The sequence below is a fragment of the Erpetoichthys calabaricus genome, chromosome 1 (genome assembly GCF_900747795.2).
Source record: "Erpetoichthys calabaricus chromosome 1, fErpCal1.3, whole genome shotgun sequence".
NCBI lineage: Eukaryota > Metazoa > Chordata > Cladistia > Polypteriformes > Polypteridae > Erpetoichthys > Erpetoichthys calabaricus.
The window spans coordinates 65,681,132-65,704,611 of record NC_041394.2 but is presented as its reverse complement, the minus strand read 5'-3'; the positions used below and the strand labels follow the sequence as shown (position 1 = coordinate 65,704,611).

Genomic DNA, 23,480 nt, shown 5'->3' with positions numbered 1-23,480 from the left:
TAATTAGCAATGGAAAAAATGCTTCTCTACTCCGGCCATAGCACCGAACATGCGCGTTGCGTTGGACTTGTACTATCACCACAGGTGACAGCAGCGCTCACGGAGTGGACCGACCGAATTATCACCGCCCGCTTCCGATTCTGACAGGTGAAAGTCACAGTCATCCAGATATACTCCCCAACAGAGGAATCTGACGAAGCAGCAAAGGAAGTGTTCTACGACCAGCTCCAAGACGAGCTGACGATCATACCACGCCACGATTTGCTCCTTGTTGTCGGCGACTTCAATGCTCAGTTAAACGGCGACTGCTCGGGCTTCGAGAAGACAATGGGTCCGCATGGATCAGGCATTCGAACAAACGACAACGGTGAGTGACTGCGCCCACTCTGCGCCACGAACAATCTATGCATCGGAAATACATTTTTCTAGCACAAAAGGATCCATAAAATGACGTGGCGGTCTCCAGGAGGACTATACAAAAACGAAATCGATTACATCTGTGTCAGCAAAAGATGGCGCTCGTCCTTGCTAGATGCGAAAAGCCAGAGAGGAGCGGACGTCAGCTCTGACCATAATGCCGGCTAAAACTTATGCAATCGACGCCTAAACCTCAGCGACCAAGACCCTTCAATGTTACAAATCTCAAAGAGACGCCCGTAACCCAACAGTTCCAACTCGAGCTCCGAAATCGCCTCGAAATACTTGCAGAAACAGGCGGCGAAGAATTGGTTGAGGATGACTGGACACGACTCCACCAGATTGTCATTGAAAGTGCCACAACTTCAATTGGTTGAAGACGAGGCACATACCGAGAACACTGGATAAAAGATAACACCTGGGACCTAATCGATCCACGGCGCCGCTTGAAACAAGATCGTGATAGGGAGCCCCCAGGACCTGGTCTCACCGCGGCAGAGGAGTGCTACTAAGCTGCCAATCAAATGGTTAAACGAAGCTGCCGCCAAGATAAGCGCGATTGGATTGAAAAGAAAGGGCATGAGGCACAAGAAGCCGCGGACAGGAACAACACTAAAACACTATACAGGATCATCCGAGAGCTGAGTGGTGCGCACAGCAGGAGAGGTGTACCAATCAAAGCAAAGGACGGTCACCTGTTGCTAACCACCAAAGCACAAGAAAAACGATGGGTCGAGCACTTCGTTGAGCTCCTGAACCAACCAGAACACACATCAACATTCGCGGATGATCTCTTAACACTGACAAACGACCTTCCAGTCAAAGTTGGACCGATCACATCAGCCGAAACCAAGTTGGTGATTCAGCCCTCAAGACTGGTCGCGCACCCGGCATAGACGAAATCGCTCCCGAAATGTTAAAACATGCAGGACAACCATTTATAGACTGTTTTACATCTCTCCTTAACAGGTGCTGGGAAACAGCGACCGTCCCAGAAGACTGGAGAAAAGGGGTCATCGTAAAAATTCCAAAGAAAGGGAATCTCGGCAACTGCAACAATTGGCGCGGAATTACCCTCCTCTACGTCCCAGGCAAAGTGCTGTGCTCCATCCTGCTCAGATGCCTACGCCAAGCTGTTGACCACCAACTCCGCGAGGAACAAGCAGGGTTCCGCAATGGGAGATCCTGCTCTGAACAAATCTTTGTCCTACGGACAATCCTCGAACAAAGTACCGAATTGCAGCAAAAACTGTCTATAAACTTTATCGACTTTACTAAGGCCTTCGACAGTATTCACCGAGAGACACTATGGAAAATCGCCGGAGTCTATGGCATCCCAGTGGAGTTCGTCAACATTTTACGAAATATATACCACGAGTCGAGCTACTACGTACGCACGGACTATGGTATATCCGAGGCCTTCCAGATTGACACGGGCGTGCGCCAAGGCTGCATCATTTCACCATTTCTATTCCTGCTGGCACTTGACTTCGTCAAGCGCCACGCGCTTGGACATGCCGACCATGACCTTCAGGGTCGCGATGGGAGACGAATAGCAGATCTGGACTTTGTGGATGATATCGCTCTACTTGGCTCCACCCAACAATCCCTCCGCGATCTCACTGAACTACTACAACGTGAGGTGGCAAAAATCGGGCTCCGAATTAGTGAGGCCAAGAGCAAGGTCATGCGCATCGGCAATGCCCGTGCAAACATCCTGGTCTCCATCGGCCAACAACAGCTTGAGGAAGTCGACCGCTTCACCGTGGCGCCTGACGAGGGGACAGACATGGACGTAGCCTGCCGTATTGGGAAAGCGTCATCAGTAACGCGACAACTGGGACCAATATGGCGATCCAACATCATTACACTGCCAACGAAGATACGACTGCTAAATATGACCGTCATCCCTATGGTGATATATGCGAGCGAAACTTGGAAGTCATCTGCAGCGATCACGAGGCGCCTGGACGTCTTTCAGCAACGCTGCCTACGGCGAATACTGAAGGTCCCCTACCGGGACCACGTCAGCAATCACGAAATCCTTCAACGAACAGCTACCCAACCTTTAGCGAGCACTGTAGCGGAACGGCGCTTTCAATTTGCTGGCCACACCCTCCAGCAACTGATACATCGCCTCCCAAAGATCGCTATGAGCTGGACGCCCGCCCATGGCACACGAAAGCGTTGCCGCCCAAAACAAACATGGCGACGTTCTTTCAATGAAGACCTACGCGCTATAGACATATCATGGGACGAAGCTGAATCCGCTGCCGCTGACTGAATTCGTTGGCGATCTCTTGGCGCCCAGTGCGCCACCCGGCGTGGGAGGAACTAAGTCTAAGTCTAAGTAAGTCAATATACTTTTTATTTACATATATTATAAATACAAGGTTTATTCTCACCTAGACAAAGGTAGCAGCACTGTGAGGATTATGTTTTTTGATTTCCCCAATGCTGTTGGTACCATCCAGCCATCCCTGTTAAGGGGTAAACTCACAGATATACAGGTGTATGAGCCTGTGGTGTCCTGGTTAATAGACTATCTATCAAGCAGACCACAGTTTTGAGACTCGAGGACTTTGTCTCTGATATGGATGTGAACAAGACAGGAGCACCATAAGGAACAGTCTTGTCTCATTTTCTCTTCACTTTCTACACCTCTGACTGTACAGTAAAAATAACATCAGAAACTGACATTTCTCCATGCCATTTGCAGAAATTCTCAGATGATTCTGCACTTATGGAGTTTTTCGATAAGGGTGATGAGACAGAGTATAGAGTCGGATGGAGAATTTTGTTTCTTGGTGCCAAAAAAAAACTGTCTGCAACTAAACACCAGCAAAAACAAGGAACTGGTTACAGACTTTTGCCGCACTAAAGAGCCTCTATGTCTGGTCACAGTGGATGCAGAGGTGGTCCACTCCTGCAAGCACTTGGGAGTTCACAACAATGATAGATTGGACTGTTATCAGAACACAGAGGAACTATATAAGAAAGGGCAGAGCAGGCTCTTCTTCCTTGGGAGACTGGCAAGTGCAATTTTCTAAACTGTGGTGTACTGGGTTGTTAACATCAGGGCAGGCTCAGCTATGGAACTCACTCTCAACACCCTGGAGGTCGTAGCAAAGAAGGTAATTAAAAGAGAACTGAGTGCCATTGTGAAGAATGCTGCATATCCTCTCTCTGACACACCAACACTGAGTAATTTTAAGCAATTAATTACTCAGCAAAAGTATGCCAAGAAACACTACTGGGGCTGCTTTATACCAACAGCAATATGCCTGCATAATGCCTCATTAGGACTCTGGACTGGCAAGTCAGAATTTTCCTTTCCTTTCTTTATATTTTTTTCTTCCTTTTTAGTCATTCTGGTGGGTCTTCAGACCATATCCTACTTGTGTGAATACTGTATGATTGCCAATGGGACAGAATGCAGAAACTAAATTAAATTAAAACAATTGCATTTCTACTGTGCTATTTAATTATGTTATAGCAAAAGCTTAAAAGAAAAAAAAATATGGGTTCTACATATTTTAGATAATTGCTTTATTTATTACAAAGTAGTGCATGTTCTTGCTCAACAGAGATGTGGCATTTTACAAAACCACCTCTTGTTTTAGGAACTTTTGCAAATCAATACTGGAGTCATCTAAATCCAAGCTCAGGAATTTCTCTGCTATCGCCAGGCACCTATAAAAAATTAGACAAAATGTATTGTGGCAGGTATTGAAAAGCAGATTAATTGATTTTTTTCAAAAAACATCAGTACATATTATATTAATATATATGGTTCTATGCAACTATGAATTGTTTTTTCCTTAATGATGATCAAAATAATCCTTTCTGAACAATATACCAGGTGTGGTCACAAATTGATACAATAAGTAAAGCTAACTCTTTAAAATGTGGTACATTAAGATTAAGTCCACAGGTAATTCATCTATATGAGGTAGTCAGCTATGGCAGATCGGACACATCAGGACATATTAGTCAATCATAGATTATTACCTTTACTTACTAATTGGATCTACTATATATCTACTGCAGTCTTCTCAGTGAATGTACAAATCTCTTGAACACTCATTTTGTGTAACTCTCGCAATAAAAAAGTACTTAACACTTGTTTAGTAATATTTTCAGCACTTGATTCTAATACTTTTGTATCATTAAAAGATTTGGGGATAATTATTTGATAATGAAACCATACATCAGTTCAAACACCAGGAACGTTATGATGATAAACATACCTGCTTAATTGTTGCTCATTTTGTGGACAGTTAATTCGTTTGATAATTTCTCCAGTTCTGTAGTGTTCTAAGGCCTGGATTAAAAATGATGCAACAATGACAGACAGAGACTTCAAAAATATGTAAATATGTAAAATATTCAAAACGTCAATTTTCATTATGGCATAAGATATTTGTGCTCTACAGCACAGATTCTTTCTTACCAAGGCAAATTTTTACGTTAACATCTACATTAAAATATGGTACACTTACAAACTTTCAAAAACATGATTGTTGTGTGTGTAGTCTGCACTCTGCATGGCCAGTGTTGCTGAAAAATAGTTAAACTTCCAGAGTAGAAAAAATCATCAAAAGAAACTTATTTTTGGACAAAGTAAAACTTATAAAAGACAGTCAAAATGTTCAGTTTAAAAACATTTTATCAAAGTCACTGACTTACAAGCAAACTGCAGACAACTTAATGATTTTTTAAGGCAGCTGTGACTATATTTGTGATTAAAAACTAATATATATGCCAATTTATAACATATCTACTACCACTTAAAAACAAACAGGTACAAGAAAGTTAAGCACATTCAAAGGAAAAATAAAATAAAAAAACTTAAGTCCTCTAAACTGTATTTTAACTTTTAAAATGTATAAAATACAAAAAATATCCTGAGTTTGAAGTTATCAATGGAAGGATTGGAAGTTTTCCTTCACACAGTGAACTATGGAACAAGTGACCAAGTAGTGTTGTGAACAATAGGACTACAGCGGTATTTAACACTCAAATATTACTATTATTTTGGAGGAATTAGGTGGGTGGGATGGGCAAGCTCTTTTGGGCTGAATAGCCTGTTCTCATCAAAAGTTTTTACAATGTTCTAAAAATACTCATAACCTTGTAGAATTTTCACATTCAACTGAATAAAAATCCATTCATTTACATTTAAACCCATTCAATTCAATTTAAGGTTGTGTAGGGTGTAACCTATCATAACATAAGCTGCAAACCTAGACCCAACACTGCAAAGGATGCCTGTCTATCACAAGATACAAACACATACACACAGTAATAAATTTGAGTCAACAATTATCCTGACACACATGTTTGGCATGTAGAAAGAAAATACCTGAGAAAAATAATTTTACTATGACAGATTTACCAAAACTTCAAAAATTATTTTAAAAAGTTTTAAATATTTGAGGGGCTCATGGTTACTTTTGGAGCATGCCCAGTTTACCTCTAGTGACACAAATTTACTTTTGAAGAGCACATAAACAAAATTAAAAGTATAGTAGTAGGCTCTACATGGGTCTAATAAAAGGAAATTTAACTTATTAAAATATAGTCAGGTCAGGCTGAGAAATGTTAAGCCTCTACAGGCTATAGGCTCTAAGGTAGCCTCTACAAGCTATAGTAGGTTGTAAAGTAGGTCATTATGAAGTTTAACATAGCTCCAAATTACTTCAAAGAAATTTACAAGGGATGTCCAAAACGTTTCCACACTTTTTTTTTTAACTCTATTTGTTAAGAATTTCAAAAACAAATTAAATCACTTTTTTACATAGTCGCCTTCCATTGAGATGCAATTTTCTCAGCATCTTACCAACTTTTTAATGCCCAATTAGTACTCCTCCCGCCTTCACCTTTTCCAACGAAAATATAAAAGTGTGAAAACTTTTTCAAAGTCCCTTGTAATATATATTGGGGAAAATGTTTACTGGTCAACAAACAACTTTCCTTTAGAAACATGGCTTGAATGGGCAGAGACTGTTGAAGATGTGCTGCAGAGCTTGTGCAGAGACATTTTTAGGGACATTTTTTAATGGGTTTGGTTTTGTACAATAAGTAAACAAATTAAAATTAATTGTTATACATGAACCATAAATGAAACATTGAATTTTACCTGCTTAAGCAATAGCTGCAATAAATTATGGTGGCAGCAACATTAAATTTTAGGGAATATTTTGTAATAACAGAGCTTAACAAATCTGAAGGTAAAGATGGACTGTGTCAGTTTGGGAAATTTGCAAAGGAAAAACTTCTACATTCAGCTCAAGACTTTGAAATTGGGAGAAGAATTATTTTTGAACAGGACAATACATTAAAGTTCAAAGCACATCACAAAATGTTTGGCTTAGATAAACAAAGTGAATGTCTCTGAGTTGCACAGTGGAAGTCAAGATACATGTAGAACACTGAAAAACTCTTATTGTAATACATTTTAATTATAACATTAAATAACATGACGTGAGGAAGCACATACATTCCACACAACAAAATTGTAGCACATATTATGCAAAGTAGATGACTTCAGAGCATACACCTGCTAAACTTCTCAATTATATGTGCTGCTGCTATTTAACTCAATATTTATTTAACAATTTTCATAAACACATGCACTAGCTACAGAATAAATCTCACCTCAGCAGCTCTCTCTACAATATTTGCAGGCATGCCTGCAATAGTGGCAATATTGGCTGCATAGCTGGACTCCGATAACCCTTCTTTGAGCTGGTAAAAGAAAACCAGCTCATCTCCATCAACTGCTGTTTCCATAGTCTAAAACATAAAAAAATACTCATTGCCTAAAAAAGTCATAAGTAGGTAGCTTTAATAATATTTAGGAGAAGTTTTATTTTTAAAATACAATACAAAAAACAGCTTCTAGTAGTTAATGTAAAATAAAAAATATGTCTGCTCCATATAAACCTAAAAAGATTAGTGAAATCGTGCAATGTTTTCATGTGACATTTCCATGCAATGCTCATTTTTTTTTAATCACAGGCCATCAAATGCATACTAGCTAGTGTGAATTGTGGGCTGTGGCAACGATTGTGTACTGTATAGTAGCTGGTAAGTGGGATAGGGATAGGGCATCCATAAAAAGAACCTTGTTGCACAAAAAGGGGATTACATTTTAAGGGGAAGGGCACCCCACACCTTCCAAAACAAAATATAATGGAACAACCTACTTTTGAAGAATGTCTGTAATCTTGATTTTTCTCCATTTGTAAACATTTGTCATACTGAGTAATAACCAACTATAAATTAATCTGAAAATGCTACAATTTTCCTTCTGAAAGCCCCAAACTGTATCAATATCTTATACTGTGGTTTTTCTGTATATTACAATATTTACTGTATATTGGGCCATTTAGACCAAACTGTAATGGTTTAGGAGATGATTGAGCTAGTGGCCTACTAACATTTTATATCCCAAACATTTGCATTTCTGGTGATTTTTGTTGAATTAAAAATACAAAGTGTAATCTTAGAGTGTTTTTAATTATATTTAATCAGCTTAATCTATTGAGAGAAATTACATAATGATCAGATCACATATGTTAAATGATACAATGCTTTATAGTGGGTGTACTATCTTGCAGCACAATATATTCAAAGAATATACGAAAAATAAACTGCAGTTTTTTGGCCATAGTATCAAAATGCATTTGTATTCACATCGCTGCTGAGGTAAGTAAACCTCTCGATGAGGTCGACATTCTCTCCGCAGACAGACCCAAGAGGTCATTAAAGGCATGGATCTTGTTTTTTAAACAGGACACTCGCAAGCTGAGACACTCAGATGCCTTGCTCAGTCCCTCGAGAACACTGATCTGAGTCTCCATTGACTCCGCAAAGATCACAGCTTTGTCGGCAAAATCAATATCAAAGTCAAGAACAGCCTCTGGACCCCACAACCCAGCACAACACCCAGTGCAAGCACTGAACAGAGTAGGAGCAAGAACACACCCGTGATGAAACCCAGAATCAACTAGGAAAAATGCAGAGGTTCTGCCTCCACTCTGCACAGCACTCCCAGTACCAGTGCACAGGTCAGCCATGACATCCAGCAACTTTGGGGGGATCCCGCAAAGTCTCAGGATGTCCCAAAGGGACATCCCATGCTCAAAGTAGCCAGCTCAGCGGGTCACAATTGCAGTGTCATCTTTAAGGACTGTTGCATTACCTGCCCTGACTGTGACTTTCTGAGGAACAGATGTGCGTGACACTTCAATTCCTCTGTATTCAGGACGTGGGTCACTAGAACATAGATGGTGTGTCACATGATCACAGATTACTCTTTTTAGAGGAAGTTACAAGCTTAGATAGCTTAACTGTGTGTTATATTTCTCTCTGTGGCCTAAAATTATTTTAGTCAGTTTGATGGATATGCAGTATATTATACTTGTAGATACAATTAGGTCTACAAATGTAATAAATCTAAAAAGGTGAATTAGAGAAACTATTTATACAGTACTACTTTGTATAATATATAAATCCATTTTATTGGACATTTTTCTCTCATAAATTACCTAATCTATTAAAGAAAAATAAACTAAAAAATAAACAGCCACAGAGACCTAAGGGTCAATGAAAAACTATGTCTGATTAAATTGACGTTAATTTATTTACCAGAAAATGAAGTAATGAACTTGCAGGAAGAAAGTTGAGTTGGCCAAGCCTTTGAAAATGTGTAGAGACAAAAATATTTGGACAGGCCCAACCAAGCTTCATCCAGTATCTCAAAGTAGCAACAAATAGGGACAGTCCATCAACCTCAAAACAAATGCATTTTTTAAAAAAGAAAACAGCATGAGTGATTAATTTTACATAAACAATTGCAGAATTTCTAACTTTAAGTCAAATATCTAACATAATTCCTGGTCAACATAACTATAATCCTATATTGCATCAATAGTGTCTCTCCTCATTAGTAATCTGCATTATTGATTTACAGTTTACAGTATTGCCATGTTTAGAAAAGGTACTTACTGTATTTGTTCCTGTTCCAAATTCATCAATAAGAATAACTGATTTGTCTGTAGAATTGCTCAGAGCATTGGCCATCTTGAAAGAAAGAAAGAAAGAAAGAAAGAAAGAAAGAAAGAAAGAAAGTGAAAATTTCAGAATGTAATATATCTATTTTGGTATGCATTTCGTGCATTAGGAATTATTTCTGTTTTACCTGATTGAGCGCTATCATAAATGATGAAAGGCCTACTGACACTGATTCTTTGGTTTGCATACATGTGTAGATCCCATCAACCAAACCAATTTCAGCTTCAGATGCAGGCACATTACTACCAATGTGAGCCATAAATATGATTAATCCCACCTGTGGTTAGCAAAATAAACCATTTTTAAAATGTTACTTTATCATGTACCACATTTAAATACTTTTGTAAATAATACTTCCCTACACTGTTGTAATGAATACAAACATTGTAGTCAACCAAATCATGTTTATTTATTGCTATGGCACAATTACGATCCAGAATTGACTGTTGCATAAAGTGGACAAACTTTCATTACTACAGTAAGTTATATTTTTGATGGATTGTACAAAATAGATAATACAATTTATTCTTAGGTTAAACACCTGATGTGTTTTTACTTTTTAATGATCATTGCTACTTGTGGTTTCATTATATGTATTTCTCAGGACTCTAGGGAAAACAAATTTAATTTATGTATTTTAGTTTATTTTTTAAGTCATTATTTTATTGTATACTGTGAGAAAGAAGAATTTAAATGTTGAAATAAAAACAGGGCATAGTAAAAATAATATAAATAAACATTTCTATTGTTAGAAAGGAAAGGAACACTATCTGAGGGAATAAAAGAGTTCAAATTAAAAAGTGATATACATTAGTAGTGGGTTATTACAGTTTTGAAGTGGAAAAATCATTCCAATTTCTAAAGAACAACATTAATTTTTTGTTTGATTTTATCAGCCTGCTTATTCCATCTACTGCAGAGTCCAGGGTTGCATTGGCTATACTAAGATCAAGGAAGCAACTAACACTGAACAGAGCATATCAATATATTCAATTATTGACAGACATTCACAATTGTGAGATGCTAATCAAATCAATTTAAATATTTCTGGGATATTGTTGTGGTGGGGAGAGGGGGATATTCTGGATGGAGTGCTTATAGAAATAGTTTTTTTGTGTGTTTTCTAACACAACAACTAACCATTATCATGGGATCTGATGCAATTCTAACTCGTAATGCCTGTACAGCAGCCTTTCTATGAACTGTTAAATGCCATTATAATTGATTTTAAGTTAATAAATCTAATTGTGAAAGACATTTCAATCTGCAATAGTGTATTCAGAATACTTTTCAAATTCAATATACATTAATATAATACACACTTTAAACAAAAAAGCTAATACTGATTCAAATTAGGAATAATTTTACTATAATACAATGAAGAGTAAAATAAATATTAATCCTACTTTAAAATAGGAATTTAAAAAATTCCATACAGTGTTTCATAGCAATCTTTTAAATTTAGCATTTTGACATACATATTGGTGAAATTTTTAAAACATTGCATATGATTCTAATAATTGTGAGTTTTCTGCCTCACTCCACGCTGTCCGTGCAGTGCGGCTGCAGAGAGCTTAAACAACTCAGCACATCCACATAAAAACGACAAGGGGTGAGCTTTCTGGAAGGCTTTTACTGGACGTACCTTGTTGTAAACTGAAATACTGTATATACAAAAGAAACATACAGGTATATACAGGTGTACAACCAAAAGACAATAAAGAATGGTTTACAAAATAATTCATAGCAGGCAGTATACATTAAACAATAAACCTTTAAAAGACATTTACAAGGCGAGTGATTTCCACGGTTGGATCAAGTCAAAGAGAAGCGCGTAGACAGAGGTTCAAATTGCAGCATACCACAACTAACCAGACCTAGGGGTTTATATACCCAAAAAGATACGTTTCATATGTGACCAAAACATGAGATAAAGGGGTGCCTACGTGAGACACATGGGATGTATTGTATTCAAATGATTATTAGGCAACCTACATGCTTTACGTGAGTTTCATAGACATTTATGACAGCACTGTGAGTGTGGGATGTGACTGACAGGTGTGTTAATAAATGACAAGATGAAGGGGGAGCACAGCTCAACAGATAACAGCTAACAAGATGTGGAGCAGAACAGTGATATTGTGGTATCATTTTAGTAAGTAAAATTGGACTAGCACCATGGCTTAAAAAGGTTGTGTTTTCACTCAGTAGCATTTGCTTTACAGTTCACTTCTTGACCAAAGTACTTTTGGAGTGGAGTTTACATGTTTGTCTTGCATTAATGTGAGCTTCATTTTGGGACTACACCTCCGACAGACCAAAAATAGTCAGTTTGGTAAATGAGTCTAAATCTGCCTGATGTAGGTGTGGGTGTGTGAATTAGTGTGTACCTTGTGATGATATTGCATCCCAATCCAGGAGATTGATTTGGAGAGAGTGGGGAAGAGGGAAATGTAGTAGACAAGATACAAATATACAGACTCCAAGCCAAAACATAAACACTGAAGGTAAGAATCAGAACACACACAGAAAGATGGCAGACAAGTTCTTTGTACAGAACTGAAATGAGTATCTTGAGAAAGACCCTTTGCAAATAAGTGTGAACCATATATAACTGAGTGAATTGATGGAGCCCTTTATATATTAAATTGAAAGGGGGTTGTATGAATATGACACCTAAAACCTTTAAAGCTTAGTGTACTTGAAGAAAAAAGTAAAAGTATTAGGTGGGAATACCAAACTGAGAATGTAATTCCTGGAACATTCATAGAGAGAAAGTATGGCATATTTTACAGGGCCAATATGGAAAGAGAAACAATTGAAGACGGGAGTTTGATTATGCTATTTCAGTTAGTGATTAGTCTTGTTTTCAAAAGGGCACTATATATGAATGCTGTATGATATAATGGGGCAAAGACAGAGTTTACATCTTGTTATGCAACTTGCAAATAACATTGTGTGGAGGCCATAAGAACGGATTCACTAGGAAGCCAACTAGGATGATAGATATATCAAGAATAAATGTGACAAAGGAAGAATACCCAGCCTCTCCTATGGAGGGGGTTAGAGTGGTTTATTTTTGATGTAGCCTTTTGCCCTTATACATAAATTTGGAGATTAAAGATCTAATACTGCGGTGGGCTGGCGCCCTGCCCGGGGTTTGTTTCCTGCTTTGCGCCCTGTGTTGGCTGGGATTTACTCCAGCAGACCCCCGTGACCCTATAGTTAAGATATAGCGGATTGGATAATTGATGGATGGAAGATCTAATATACATTCACTAAGATAAACGAAGGGAAGAGGAAAATTAGTTTAATTAATTATAGATGAGGCTCAACATCTGAATCAAAGAGATTCAATTGTAAGAGATGGCTGGTAGCTCAACCTGGCCGGGATGCCCTAGATATGGAAAGATGTGGGAAGGTAGCTTCTTTAGAGCACTGCCTCCCCCGAGACGCTAGATGGCAGCTCCCCGGGAGAACTTGGAGTTCTTTATCTCAGCCCTGTTGGGTGCCGTGGGTACTGCCAGAGGGTGCTGTGGAAGAACCGTGGGGCATAAGGTTTCTGACTGACCTGGAAGTGCTGGCAGATCACGTGGCTGGAAGAGCAGAAGCATTTTCATGTTGGACAATATAAAAGGACCAGACCAACCTCACAGGGATGAGTCAGAAATTGGTAGATGATGGACAAAGCTTGTTGGGAGGAGTGAAGGAGAAAAAAAGAGAGAGAGAAAAGAATCGTGTGGGCTTTATTGCTTATTTACTTGTGGCAGTAATGCTGGAAAAAGCCAGATGAAGTATTTTTGGGGAAGCGTTTCCTTAAAAATAAAAAGTTGTTTTGTGCTTTCAACTTGTGCCTGGTGTCTGCTGTGTTGGGTTGGAGGAGCAACAGTGCCCTCTAGTGTCCACTAGTGGCATAATTGACAGAATTTTCTGGCTGTGTGTTGGCAGAAGCCTGTGTATTTTTTCGTGGACACCACCCCAACAAGTTTGCCAAGAATTCCTGCCGGTCTGAAATGGGAAGGCAGAAATCCAAGCTGACCAACAATGTGCTGAGAACTCAGGCACCCTATTCTGTCATAATGGGAGATGAGACGGGGAATGACTACGTCTATCGAGAAGAAAAAACACTGGTTGGTGATATCCAGAAAGAGGTACGCACCAGGGAGGGAATTGAGAGGTTTCTCGACTTTGTTAACTTTGTCCTGTGCTCGTACCTCATAGAGGAGGACTATCTAAAGATCCAGCAAGGAATGGAATATACTCCTGAATGACACCTGAACACCTCCAGGTCAGTGGAGGCCCATCATAGGCTTGAACATCAACCCTATGGACTCGGACTCCACGAAGGGGAAAGGGGAGGTGAGCGATGCTCAGCCTACCATGAATAAAGGTAAGGAGGTTTGGGGGGTGACTGAATGGTTCACTGATAAATTGAAACAGGTGGATCACTGTCAGCAAAAGGCCATAACCCAAAACTCCAACTCCCAAGACCCAGCGGTGCATATGCAGGGAAATAGCATGGTTGCCGGCTCGCGGCTGGGAGATGGGGCTTATTATTGCCCGAGCCCATCACTGCCAATCGATTTAATGTGCGGGAACTGGAAAGGTTACTCCAGCCCGTACAAGCCTTGGTACAGATTATTTCCCATATGAAGAAGCTAGTTGAGGAGCTGAGGAAGACGGCCAAGGTGCCTTTGAGACGTGAAGAATACCTGTGATGACTTGGCTGAGGCACATCCCCATATGGTGAATTTGGTTGTACAGGTGAGTAATACAAGAAAGAGGGATGCAGAGCGAAGGAGTCCCGAGATTAATCAATATCGGATGCCAAATAGCCTCGAGACCTACAATCGATACAGGCGTGATGACCAATTGCCCAGTAGAAGGGTCGGATGAGTTGGAACAGCTGTGTAGTGCTGACTTTCGGATTGTCCAGACTCTCGCTATGTCTGCAACGGTTAAGCATAACACAAAAGGGGTATAGACAGTAAGGAGTCTCTCTCTCTCACAGAGAGACAAAGACTGACAGGAGATCAACAGAGAAAAGCAATGATCTACTGATATTGCAGCGAGTGAGCCTGTGCGCTCACATGTGTCAGAGGGATGCTCTTTGCAGAGGCGGCGGGACGATGATCCACCCTCAGCTGTGTGGGAGGTGCAGACGATGTTTCCAGCCTGCTTCCAAACCCGCAGGGCACAAACATCAGGAGGGAGATGACTGTTATGAATGCTACCAGCCGGGTCATCTGTGGAGAAGATGTCCGTTTAAAACCAGGGAAGATGTCAGGGGATGACAAAAGCACAGCATCTCACTGCACTTTTCTTGTTTGTGTTTTTCAGGACCATCCCACAGACAGGCCAGACAGCCCCTCCTGGAAAACAACAACCCTCGCGGGACAGGACGCTTCGCCCCACAGTGCTCAGCTGAGGGAGGGGCAATATAAGAGACGACTGGTAGCTCAACCCGATATGATATGATATAGATATGGAAGGATGGGGGAAGGTAGCTTCTTTAGGGCACTGCCTCCCATGAGATTCTAGATGACAGCTCCCCAGGATTACAGCGGTGCTCTGGATTCCTGCAGGACAATATTGGACTTGGAGTTCCTTATCTCAGCCCTGTTGGGTACTGTAGGTACTGCAAGGGGGTGCTGTGGAAGAACCATGGGGCATAAGGTTTCCGACTGTCCTGGAAGTGCTGGCAGATCACGTGGCCAGAAGAGCAGAAGCACTTCTGGGTTGGACAATATAAAAGGACCAGGCTGACCTTACAGGGATGAGGCAGAGTTGGGTAGATGGTGGACAAAGCTTGTTGGGAGGTGCGAAGGAGGAAGAAAGAGAGAGAGAGAAAAGAATTTTGTGGGCTATATTGCTTATTTACTTGTGGCTGTAATGCTGGGAAAAGCATTGTGAAGAGTTCATTAAATAAACAAGCTTGTTGTGCTTTTAAGTTGTGTCGTCAGTGTCTGTGTGTTGGGGTTGAGGAGTGACAGTGCCCTCTAGTGTCCATACAATCTGTCCAGAGGCGCAAAGTTTTCAATTTTTTTGAGCACATATCTATAATTATGGGGAATTATGGGATATAGTATCATTTAATTTGGAATATTGATACCAAAAACACTAAATTGAGAAACAATAGTAATGTTAATATAGAGATTAAATGATTTGTAGATGTTATTTATCTAGAATAACATTTATTTCTGATCTATTAATTTAAGCAGAAGCCCCTATGTATATAAGAGTAATAATGGAAGTATTTGTCAGTATGACTGCTGAGCGGGAAAAGTGTAAAGTTTAAATCGTTTTAATGATATTGTCTCTAAAGCCCATGTGCTGGAAGATCATGCACACAAATAAAACCATTTTATCTGACCTTATGACTTCTTGGCATCAAAAGACAGAGAGAGAGAGAGTAGGGAAGCAGGGGAATCTAGATCATCAACAACGTGCAAAAGTCAAACAATATTATCTGGTGCATACTATGTGTACATAAATCTGGTTTGGTTGGGGTGAATTTAGTTTCTGTCAAGGGTTTGTTTTTGCCTTGCGCCCTATGCTTGCTAGAATGTGGTCCAGCTTCCGGCGATCCTTCCCTGAATGAACATGTTAGGAAAATGAATGGATGGCTGATTTAGTTTCCAGAAAAATAAACGGATGGCTGATTTAATTTCCAGGGTTCAATCTCGATGCAAGCACTCAATGTGAATAACTTCACTTAAGTCATAAATAATAACAAGGGGTTGCAGTGTTGGAAATCTGCCTAGTCTTTACTGTTCTTGAGCAGTAAATTTATTAGTATAGTGCATTTAGGCTAGGGAATATTTTTAAATTGTTAATGGCTGAAGTTAATATAGACAGAGGATCAAAAAGGATTCAAATCTGAAAACGAAACTAATAACCTGGGGTTTTACCTTACTTAAGTAAAGCAAGTCCCTTTTACAGCAGAATGTGTCTTAAATAAAAAGAATGCTCTTGAAATGAATTTAATTATACCAAATAAAAGCAAGTTAGCCATCTTAAAAAGGGTATTTGAATTCTTTTTTTGTTTAAAGAAATTCACATTTTAAGACATTAAATTAATAAAATACTATATACACACTTGATTTGACTATAAATACACACTAATAAAAAGCAACAACCTTCAAACTTAACATTTTAATATTGTGACTTTTAAAATAGTAAACATTGTTTAAAATGCATAAACAAAATAGAGCATTTTATTGATTTGCTTCATACTTAAATCTGAGGAAGAAGATGAAGAACTCACCTGCTTAAGATAGATGCTTTTTCCACATGAATTAGGACCTGTTATAACTTTTATTTTGCCCTCCTTTTCAGAACTATGAACTGGATTTGAAACAAACACTGCAGTGCATAGCTCCAGTAAGGGATGCCTGAAGATAGAGAATACCTATTGATCAGTGCTCATTCACATAATGCATTGGCACATTCTTATGTATTTGTTTCAAACAAAGCTAATGAAATATACAAAACACACCTAAAGAAGACTGAACATAAAGAATATTTTCATAATGACTTTTTCACTATAAAAGTAACTCCAGTTTTGCTTAATTAAGTACAATGATTCATTTTCAGAATTAAAAAAAACAATCGACTGTCATACTGTTTCAGATATACAGTAAGATTCAGTAGTCCAGAGACATAGAGATAAGGTGAAATGGGAAACATATACCATCACAGAGTATGTGCAAAAATTAGCCAGGCTAAAGTTTCCTATCCAATCCTTACCTTGACTGTAGTATTCTGAAGTCACCCTGAACAGACACTGTAGGTTTAACATAAGAGAACTCTCTTGCAGCTTCTGACAGGGAGATGAGACAGTCAAGCTGGGCAGAATACTCCATTACATCATTAAGCACAAGGGCCTTCTCTAATATTTTCCCTTGCAGTTGTGTAACTACTGCTGCTTCCATGTCTTAAGGAACACAGAATTAAAAAGGTTCTGAGTTTTCAGTCTAAAATAACTTTTTGAAACATTGTTATAATAGGCCACTTCAGGAAAATGTGATCCTTCATTTTTAAACTACAGTACTTGCAATTTTGATTCCAATTAATTAGGAATAACATACTGTGTGCTTCATCTTTGTAACAACTAACTGAAAAAAATGCATAGAACTTTACACCATTTTTGCTACAAAGTGCAAATGCAAAAAATACCAAATATATTTTGTAAAGTTAATGCTAACATAATTTGCTTTTAAATATGGTTTAAAGACACACATCTATATTAAAATGCATAGATATTGCTAAAATGATCTCCTCTTCCTCATGGAAAATGTGTTGGGAGCTCAGGGGAAACCACTAGAGAGGGGACTGAGAACTCTGAATGCCTCAGAGCATATTGCATCTTCTTTTAGAGAAGGAGCATAAAGTAAATCTGCCAAACAGTGATCAGAAACATCTAGGAACCAGGGCAACACAGTAAGGTCAAAAAGTTGTGGGAGGACTGTTCCTAGAAGGGTATAAAGGGGAAGTAGAAGACGAATAGCAATTTGTCTGTAGTTTCCACAAGGAACTGAAACCCAAAATGATGCCTATGACAAATATTTCTCAAAGAGGAGAGGCAGAAACTGCAATAACATTATTTGCTTTCCTGTTAAGTATTTGTTTCTTTAAAATGACCATTCTTTGTTAAATGGGGAGAAAGGATTAACTCTGCCAAATCAGTAAAAGTGAATATACAAATTAAAAACCTCATAATGTCAGTCAGTCATTGTCTAACCCACTTAGTTCTGAACAGGGTCACGGAAGGTGTTGGAGACGACCCCAACTATAATAGGGCGCAAGGCAGGAACAATCCCCTGGACAGGGTGCCAGTCCATCACAGTGCGAACACACACACCCACAACATCCACACACTATGGTCAATTTGGTTCTGCCAATCCACCTAACCTGCATGTCTTTGAACTATCGGAGGAAACAGCAGCACCCGGAGGACAACCCACACAGACACGGTGAGAAAGTGCAAGTGCGCCAGGTGCTTGATTGCCAAGTTCTGGCTGCACTTCCGGGTGTGGTAAAAACACTGCCCATAAGGGCTCAGGAGTCCCAGCTGCAGCACCCCCCTGGCGGCACCTGCGGGACCTAACAGGGCTGCATCATTTTTATTTATATAATATGCTCTACATCAGGCATGTCAAACATGGGGCCCGCAACAGAAATCTGTGCAGCCTGCATGACAGATCCTAGTTAGCTCTAAACTTGTACAAAATGATTACTATCGTTTGTGATTGAATCATTCTGCATCTTTGGCATTACTTATTGACTTTTCTTACTTCTGCCTTCTGACAAAAGCACGTTTTCCCATGGCATTACGGTACCAGAAACATCATCTGCTAGTATAGTTGCAGCTGTGGCGTCAGCTCCTTGTTACCCTAGGCCTGACACAGCTCCCCCCCATCCTCCACCCCCCCCCCACGAGCCTTGACCAAAGTTAATGAACTGAGACGTCGCAACTGAAGTGCTAGGCTGCAGCAGCCTGGCAGGCTACACTACTGGCTGGGCTGCTGAGACTGGCCACTGGACAGAACTGTCCACCACGAGTAGTAATAGCTCGCATATTTTCACATTTTTTTGCTCTAGTTTTATGTAACTTTGTGCTAGTATTGTAAAGAACAGTTAGTGTAGACTATAGCTGAAGATCTGAAGTGGACGCGAGAAGTTGATGAGTTGTTTATTAACACATTTTTGTGATTCTGAGTTTGTAAAATTAGTGTAGGTCAGGGGGCTTTTTGTATATCGGCTTATTTTACAATATAAACTTTAAAGTAAACTTAGTAAAGTAAAATTTTGAGCTGCACAATGCCAAACATGCATAAATTGATAGGCCCATGTCTTTGTCATTTAATTTAAAACGAAATATTTGCATTGCAGTATGAAGGATACAATGACCTCGACCAAGGTGAAAAGAAAGATACAAGATGAGCATCATATCTTTCAAGAGAAATGGGAACTGCTATATTTTTGTATGACAAGAAATGACAAAATTCATTGTCTGATTTGCAATAATGTCATTGCCATACCAAAAGAATATAATATTCAATGGCACTACGAAACCAACCGTGAAACTCATGACAAATACACAGGAAAATTGTGAGAAGATAAACTGCGAGAAATGAAAAGTAATCTAATTAAACAGCAGACACTTCTCTTCAAGGTGCATAAATAAGGCGTGGCTTGTGTAAAAGCTAGTTATGCACTGGCTGAACTTATTGTGAGCAATGCTAAACCATATATTGAGGGAGATTTCATTAAGCAGTGCATTGTGAGAGCAGCAGAGATCGTATGTCCTGAAAAAGCAAAGGCTTTCAAAGATATATCACTAACACGGAATACAGTTGCTGATAGAATTGATGACATGGCTGGCAACTTGAGGGAACAGTTTTGAAATAAGTCAATGGAATTAGAGTGCTTTTCGATCGCCATTGATGAGTCGACGGATGTAACGGACATTGGACAGCTTGCTATATTTATAAGAGCTTGTGACACAAACTTAGAAATTACAGAGGAGTTGTTGGAACTTGTTCCCTTGCATGACACGGCTACCAGCGAGGACATTTTCAACAAGGTTGAAGTTCTTTCTCAGTACACTCTGCCTATGGAAAAGCTTGTTTGTTTGGCAACAGATGGGGCTGCTACAATGGTGGGACACACTAACGGTGTTGGTGTGAGGCTGTTGTCAAAAATACATGAGAAAGAACCTGATTGCAAGTTTGCTCACTTCCACTGCATAATCCACCAACAATCTTTGTGTTCGAAGGTTTTGAAACTAGACAAAGTCCTTAAATCAGTTACACAAACAGTCAACTTCATTCGTGCACGTGGACTAAATCATCGACAGTTTACTTCATTACTGGAGGTTGTAGGAAGTGAATTTGACACCGTTCCATATTATACGGCGGTACGTTGGTTATCTTGTCACAAAGTACTGAAGAGGTTCTTCCTGCTACGAGAAGAAATAATATTGTTTCTAGAGATGAAAGGAAAAGATGTAAGTTTTCTGAATGAGGACAAGTGGGTGCAGGACTTGGCATTTGCTGTGGATTTGACTGGACATTTGCATGACTTGAATCTGAAGTTTCAAGGAAAACACAGACTTGTAACTACAATGTACGATGATGTGCAATGCAAGGCAAGATTCGTCTGTGGACACATCAATTAAGAAATGAGAATCTTGTCCATTTTCTTACATGTCAGGGTCTTAAGCATTCAAATGACAATTTGATTTTTGGAGGATTTGTTTTCCAACTTGAATTACTGAGCAATGAATTCAGTGAGTGTTTTTGTGATTTCAGTTCACACGAACAGGACTTTGCACTGTTTACGTCACCATCCTGTTACTTTTAGCCCGCCTTGTGGTCTGCATGGAGTCGAGTCGAGTCTGTTGATTCTTTTAAAAAACAACTAAAAACATTTCTTTTTAAACAAGCTTTTAATCCGTCCTGAATAGTTCCAGTTTGTTTATTTATTGTTTTTATTGTTTTCTTGTTTTTTTATGTTTTGTTTTAACTGTTGAATTTGTACTGTATTTGCTGTTCAGCGCTCTGTGACCTTTCCTCTGTGAAGGGCACTATATAAATAAACTACTACTACTACTACTACAACGTTGAGAATGTGCCTGAGAATATCCAAATGGAATTGATTGAACTGCAGTCAGATTCTATTCTGAAGGCAAATTACAATAAAGTTGATGTGCCAGGCTTGTATGCTTACCTGCCACCTTTGTATGTGCAGATCCTTAAGTTGGCATCGAGAGTACTGTCTATGTTCAGAAGCACTTACCTTTGTGAGCAATTGTTTTCATTAATGAAAGCTACCAAAACCCCACTTCGCTCAAGACTTACTGTTGAGCACCTTTCATCCCTCATAAAAGTTGCAGCTGCACAAGATTTTAAGCCTGATATAGACAAACTGGTTACTAACAAGAGATGCCAAGTGTCGGGACAAAAGAAATAGATCTCAGACTGTAAGACTCCTATATAAGGACCTAGCTAAGAGGCTAAGACTCTAATTGTATGCTGTCGTACGGAGATTGTATGGAAATAAATTGCTTTTCTTTAAACTTTAAGTGTTACATTTTTTAAAGTTTTCAGTATTGGAAAGAAAGCTACAGTAACTTTATATAATAATATAATAGTATTTGTTACAGTGAGGCCCGCTGACGCACGTATGGTAGTTGAAGCGGCCCACCAGTGGTAGTGAGTTTGACATGCCTGCTCTATATGACTGCCATTGTTTTGAAAACACATTTCAATACATGTCCGCCACTGCTGATGAACGTGTATTAGCACAGCTGGAGTTATGCTTGTAATGGCGTTGGTGATATGTTCCCTAAGATGATTTATGTTTCGTATCTTTTCCTTATACACTGTGGCCTTCAAATGCATCAGGGTGAACTCACGGCCCAAGAGGTAGTACCTCGGCTGGGTGATTGCCTGTTTAACCGCCAGGGCTTCCCGTTCCACTGCCGCATACCTGGTTTCGCTGTTCAACAGTTTCTAGCCGAGGTACACGACGGGGTGTTCAACTCCATCGACGCTTTGGCTCAACATGCCACCAAGACCTGTGTCTGAAGCGTCCGCCTGGAGGATAACAGGTACAGAAAAGTCAGGGGTTTTCAATACTGGAGTTGACGTAAGGGCCCGTTTCAAGTTACTAAATGCAGCTTCTGATTTAGCATCCTATACCACATGATTTGGGCACCTCTTCTTTGTGAGGTATGTCAAGGGCGCTGCCTTTTCAAAAAAACGGGCCACAAACCGGCAAAAGTAGCGCAGTAATCCGAGAAAGGCTTGGACTTGCCGCTTGGTCCTTGGATGGGGCCAATTCATTATGGCATCAACTTTTGAACACTGTGGTCGTACAGTACCCCGGCCCAGTAGGTACACTAAATATTTGACCTCTGTTAATCCGAAGAAATATTTTTTGGGTTAATTCGTAGGCCAGTTTCGCTTAGTGCCCATAATACTGCTTGCACCTGCTTTACGTGTTCCTTCTATGTGCTGGAATAGATAATAACATCATCCAGGTAGGCAACACTGTATGAGTTATGGGGCCAGAGCACCTTGTTCACTGGATGCTGAAAGGTCGTTGGGGTCCCGTGTAATCCAAATGGAAGGACACGATATTGCCAATGTCCGCTAAGGGTGCTAAACGCGGTCTTCTCCTTTGAGGAATCCGTTATGGGAACCTGCCAGTACCCCTTTGTTATATCAAGGGTGGTCAGGAATCTAGCATGTCATAGCCGTTTGAGGAGGTCGTCCATGCACAGCATTGGATAAGCGTTGAATCGGGAAACCCGGTTAAGCCAACGGAAGTCATTGCAAAACCTCCAACTTCCGTCAGACTTTCCGTACAATACAACATTCTGGGCAGGACATGCAAAAGTGGTGGACCTCCTCACTGATTCCCGGCTTGATATGCTTGAGAGTCTTTTTGGGCCCCAAATGGACTCCAAGGAGGTGGGTGTGTGCTAGCTCACAGACTTGTCGCTAGTAAGTCTGTGGAACTAGTAACAGGGAGCACACCTCCCCCTCATGTTCAGCTACCCAATATAGGAGGTCGTTATTCAGCACAAAGTGAGAACCCTGTGGCATAGGATGCTGAGTGCGATGGCCATTTATCAGAACGACTGCATTCTTCATAAACTTAAGGGAGTCATCATTCATTGCTCCCTTTTAAAAGAAGCCGGTGTCTGCCAGAATTGGAAGTGCAGTTGAGAAAGAGGGTCGGAGGCGACCTCAGTGGGTGGTTTTTCCTGTACCCACCGCGGTGTCTGGGTTTGACATATTGGTGCACGATAGCCCTGGAATCTCCACCTCATCAGTAGTGGCCATACTCCACCCCTCTTCCGGCTGTAAACATGCCGTGGAGTCAGCTGAGGATGCCGTCTCAACATCCATTACTAGGCCCAACGGTTGTTTAGGGAGGTGGAGTGTTATGCCGCTTTTACTGTTTGACCA

The 23,480-nt window shown here is 40.0% G+C and overlaps 1 protein-coding gene across 1 annotated transcript in view; it reads right to left on the bottom strand.

Moving 5' to 3' along the window:
• Positions 1-2,822: 2,822 nt before the first annotated feature.
• Positions 2,823-23,480, bottom strand: part of msh5 (mutS homolog 5) — a 58,143-nt gene continuing 37,485 nt past the window's right edge. The window contains 9 exon segments of the mRNA XM_051919818.1: positions 2,823-2,897; positions 3,978-4,110; positions 4,668-4,741; positions 7,078-7,215; positions 9,073-9,216; positions 9,433-9,507; positions 9,626-9,775; positions 16,766-16,892; positions 17,248-17,434. Coding sequence (XP_051775778.1) covers positions 2,823-2,897; positions 3,978-4,110; positions 4,668-4,741; positions 7,078-7,215; positions 9,073-9,216; positions 9,433-9,507; positions 9,626-9,775; positions 16,766-16,892; positions 17,248-17,434 — 1,103 coding nt within the window.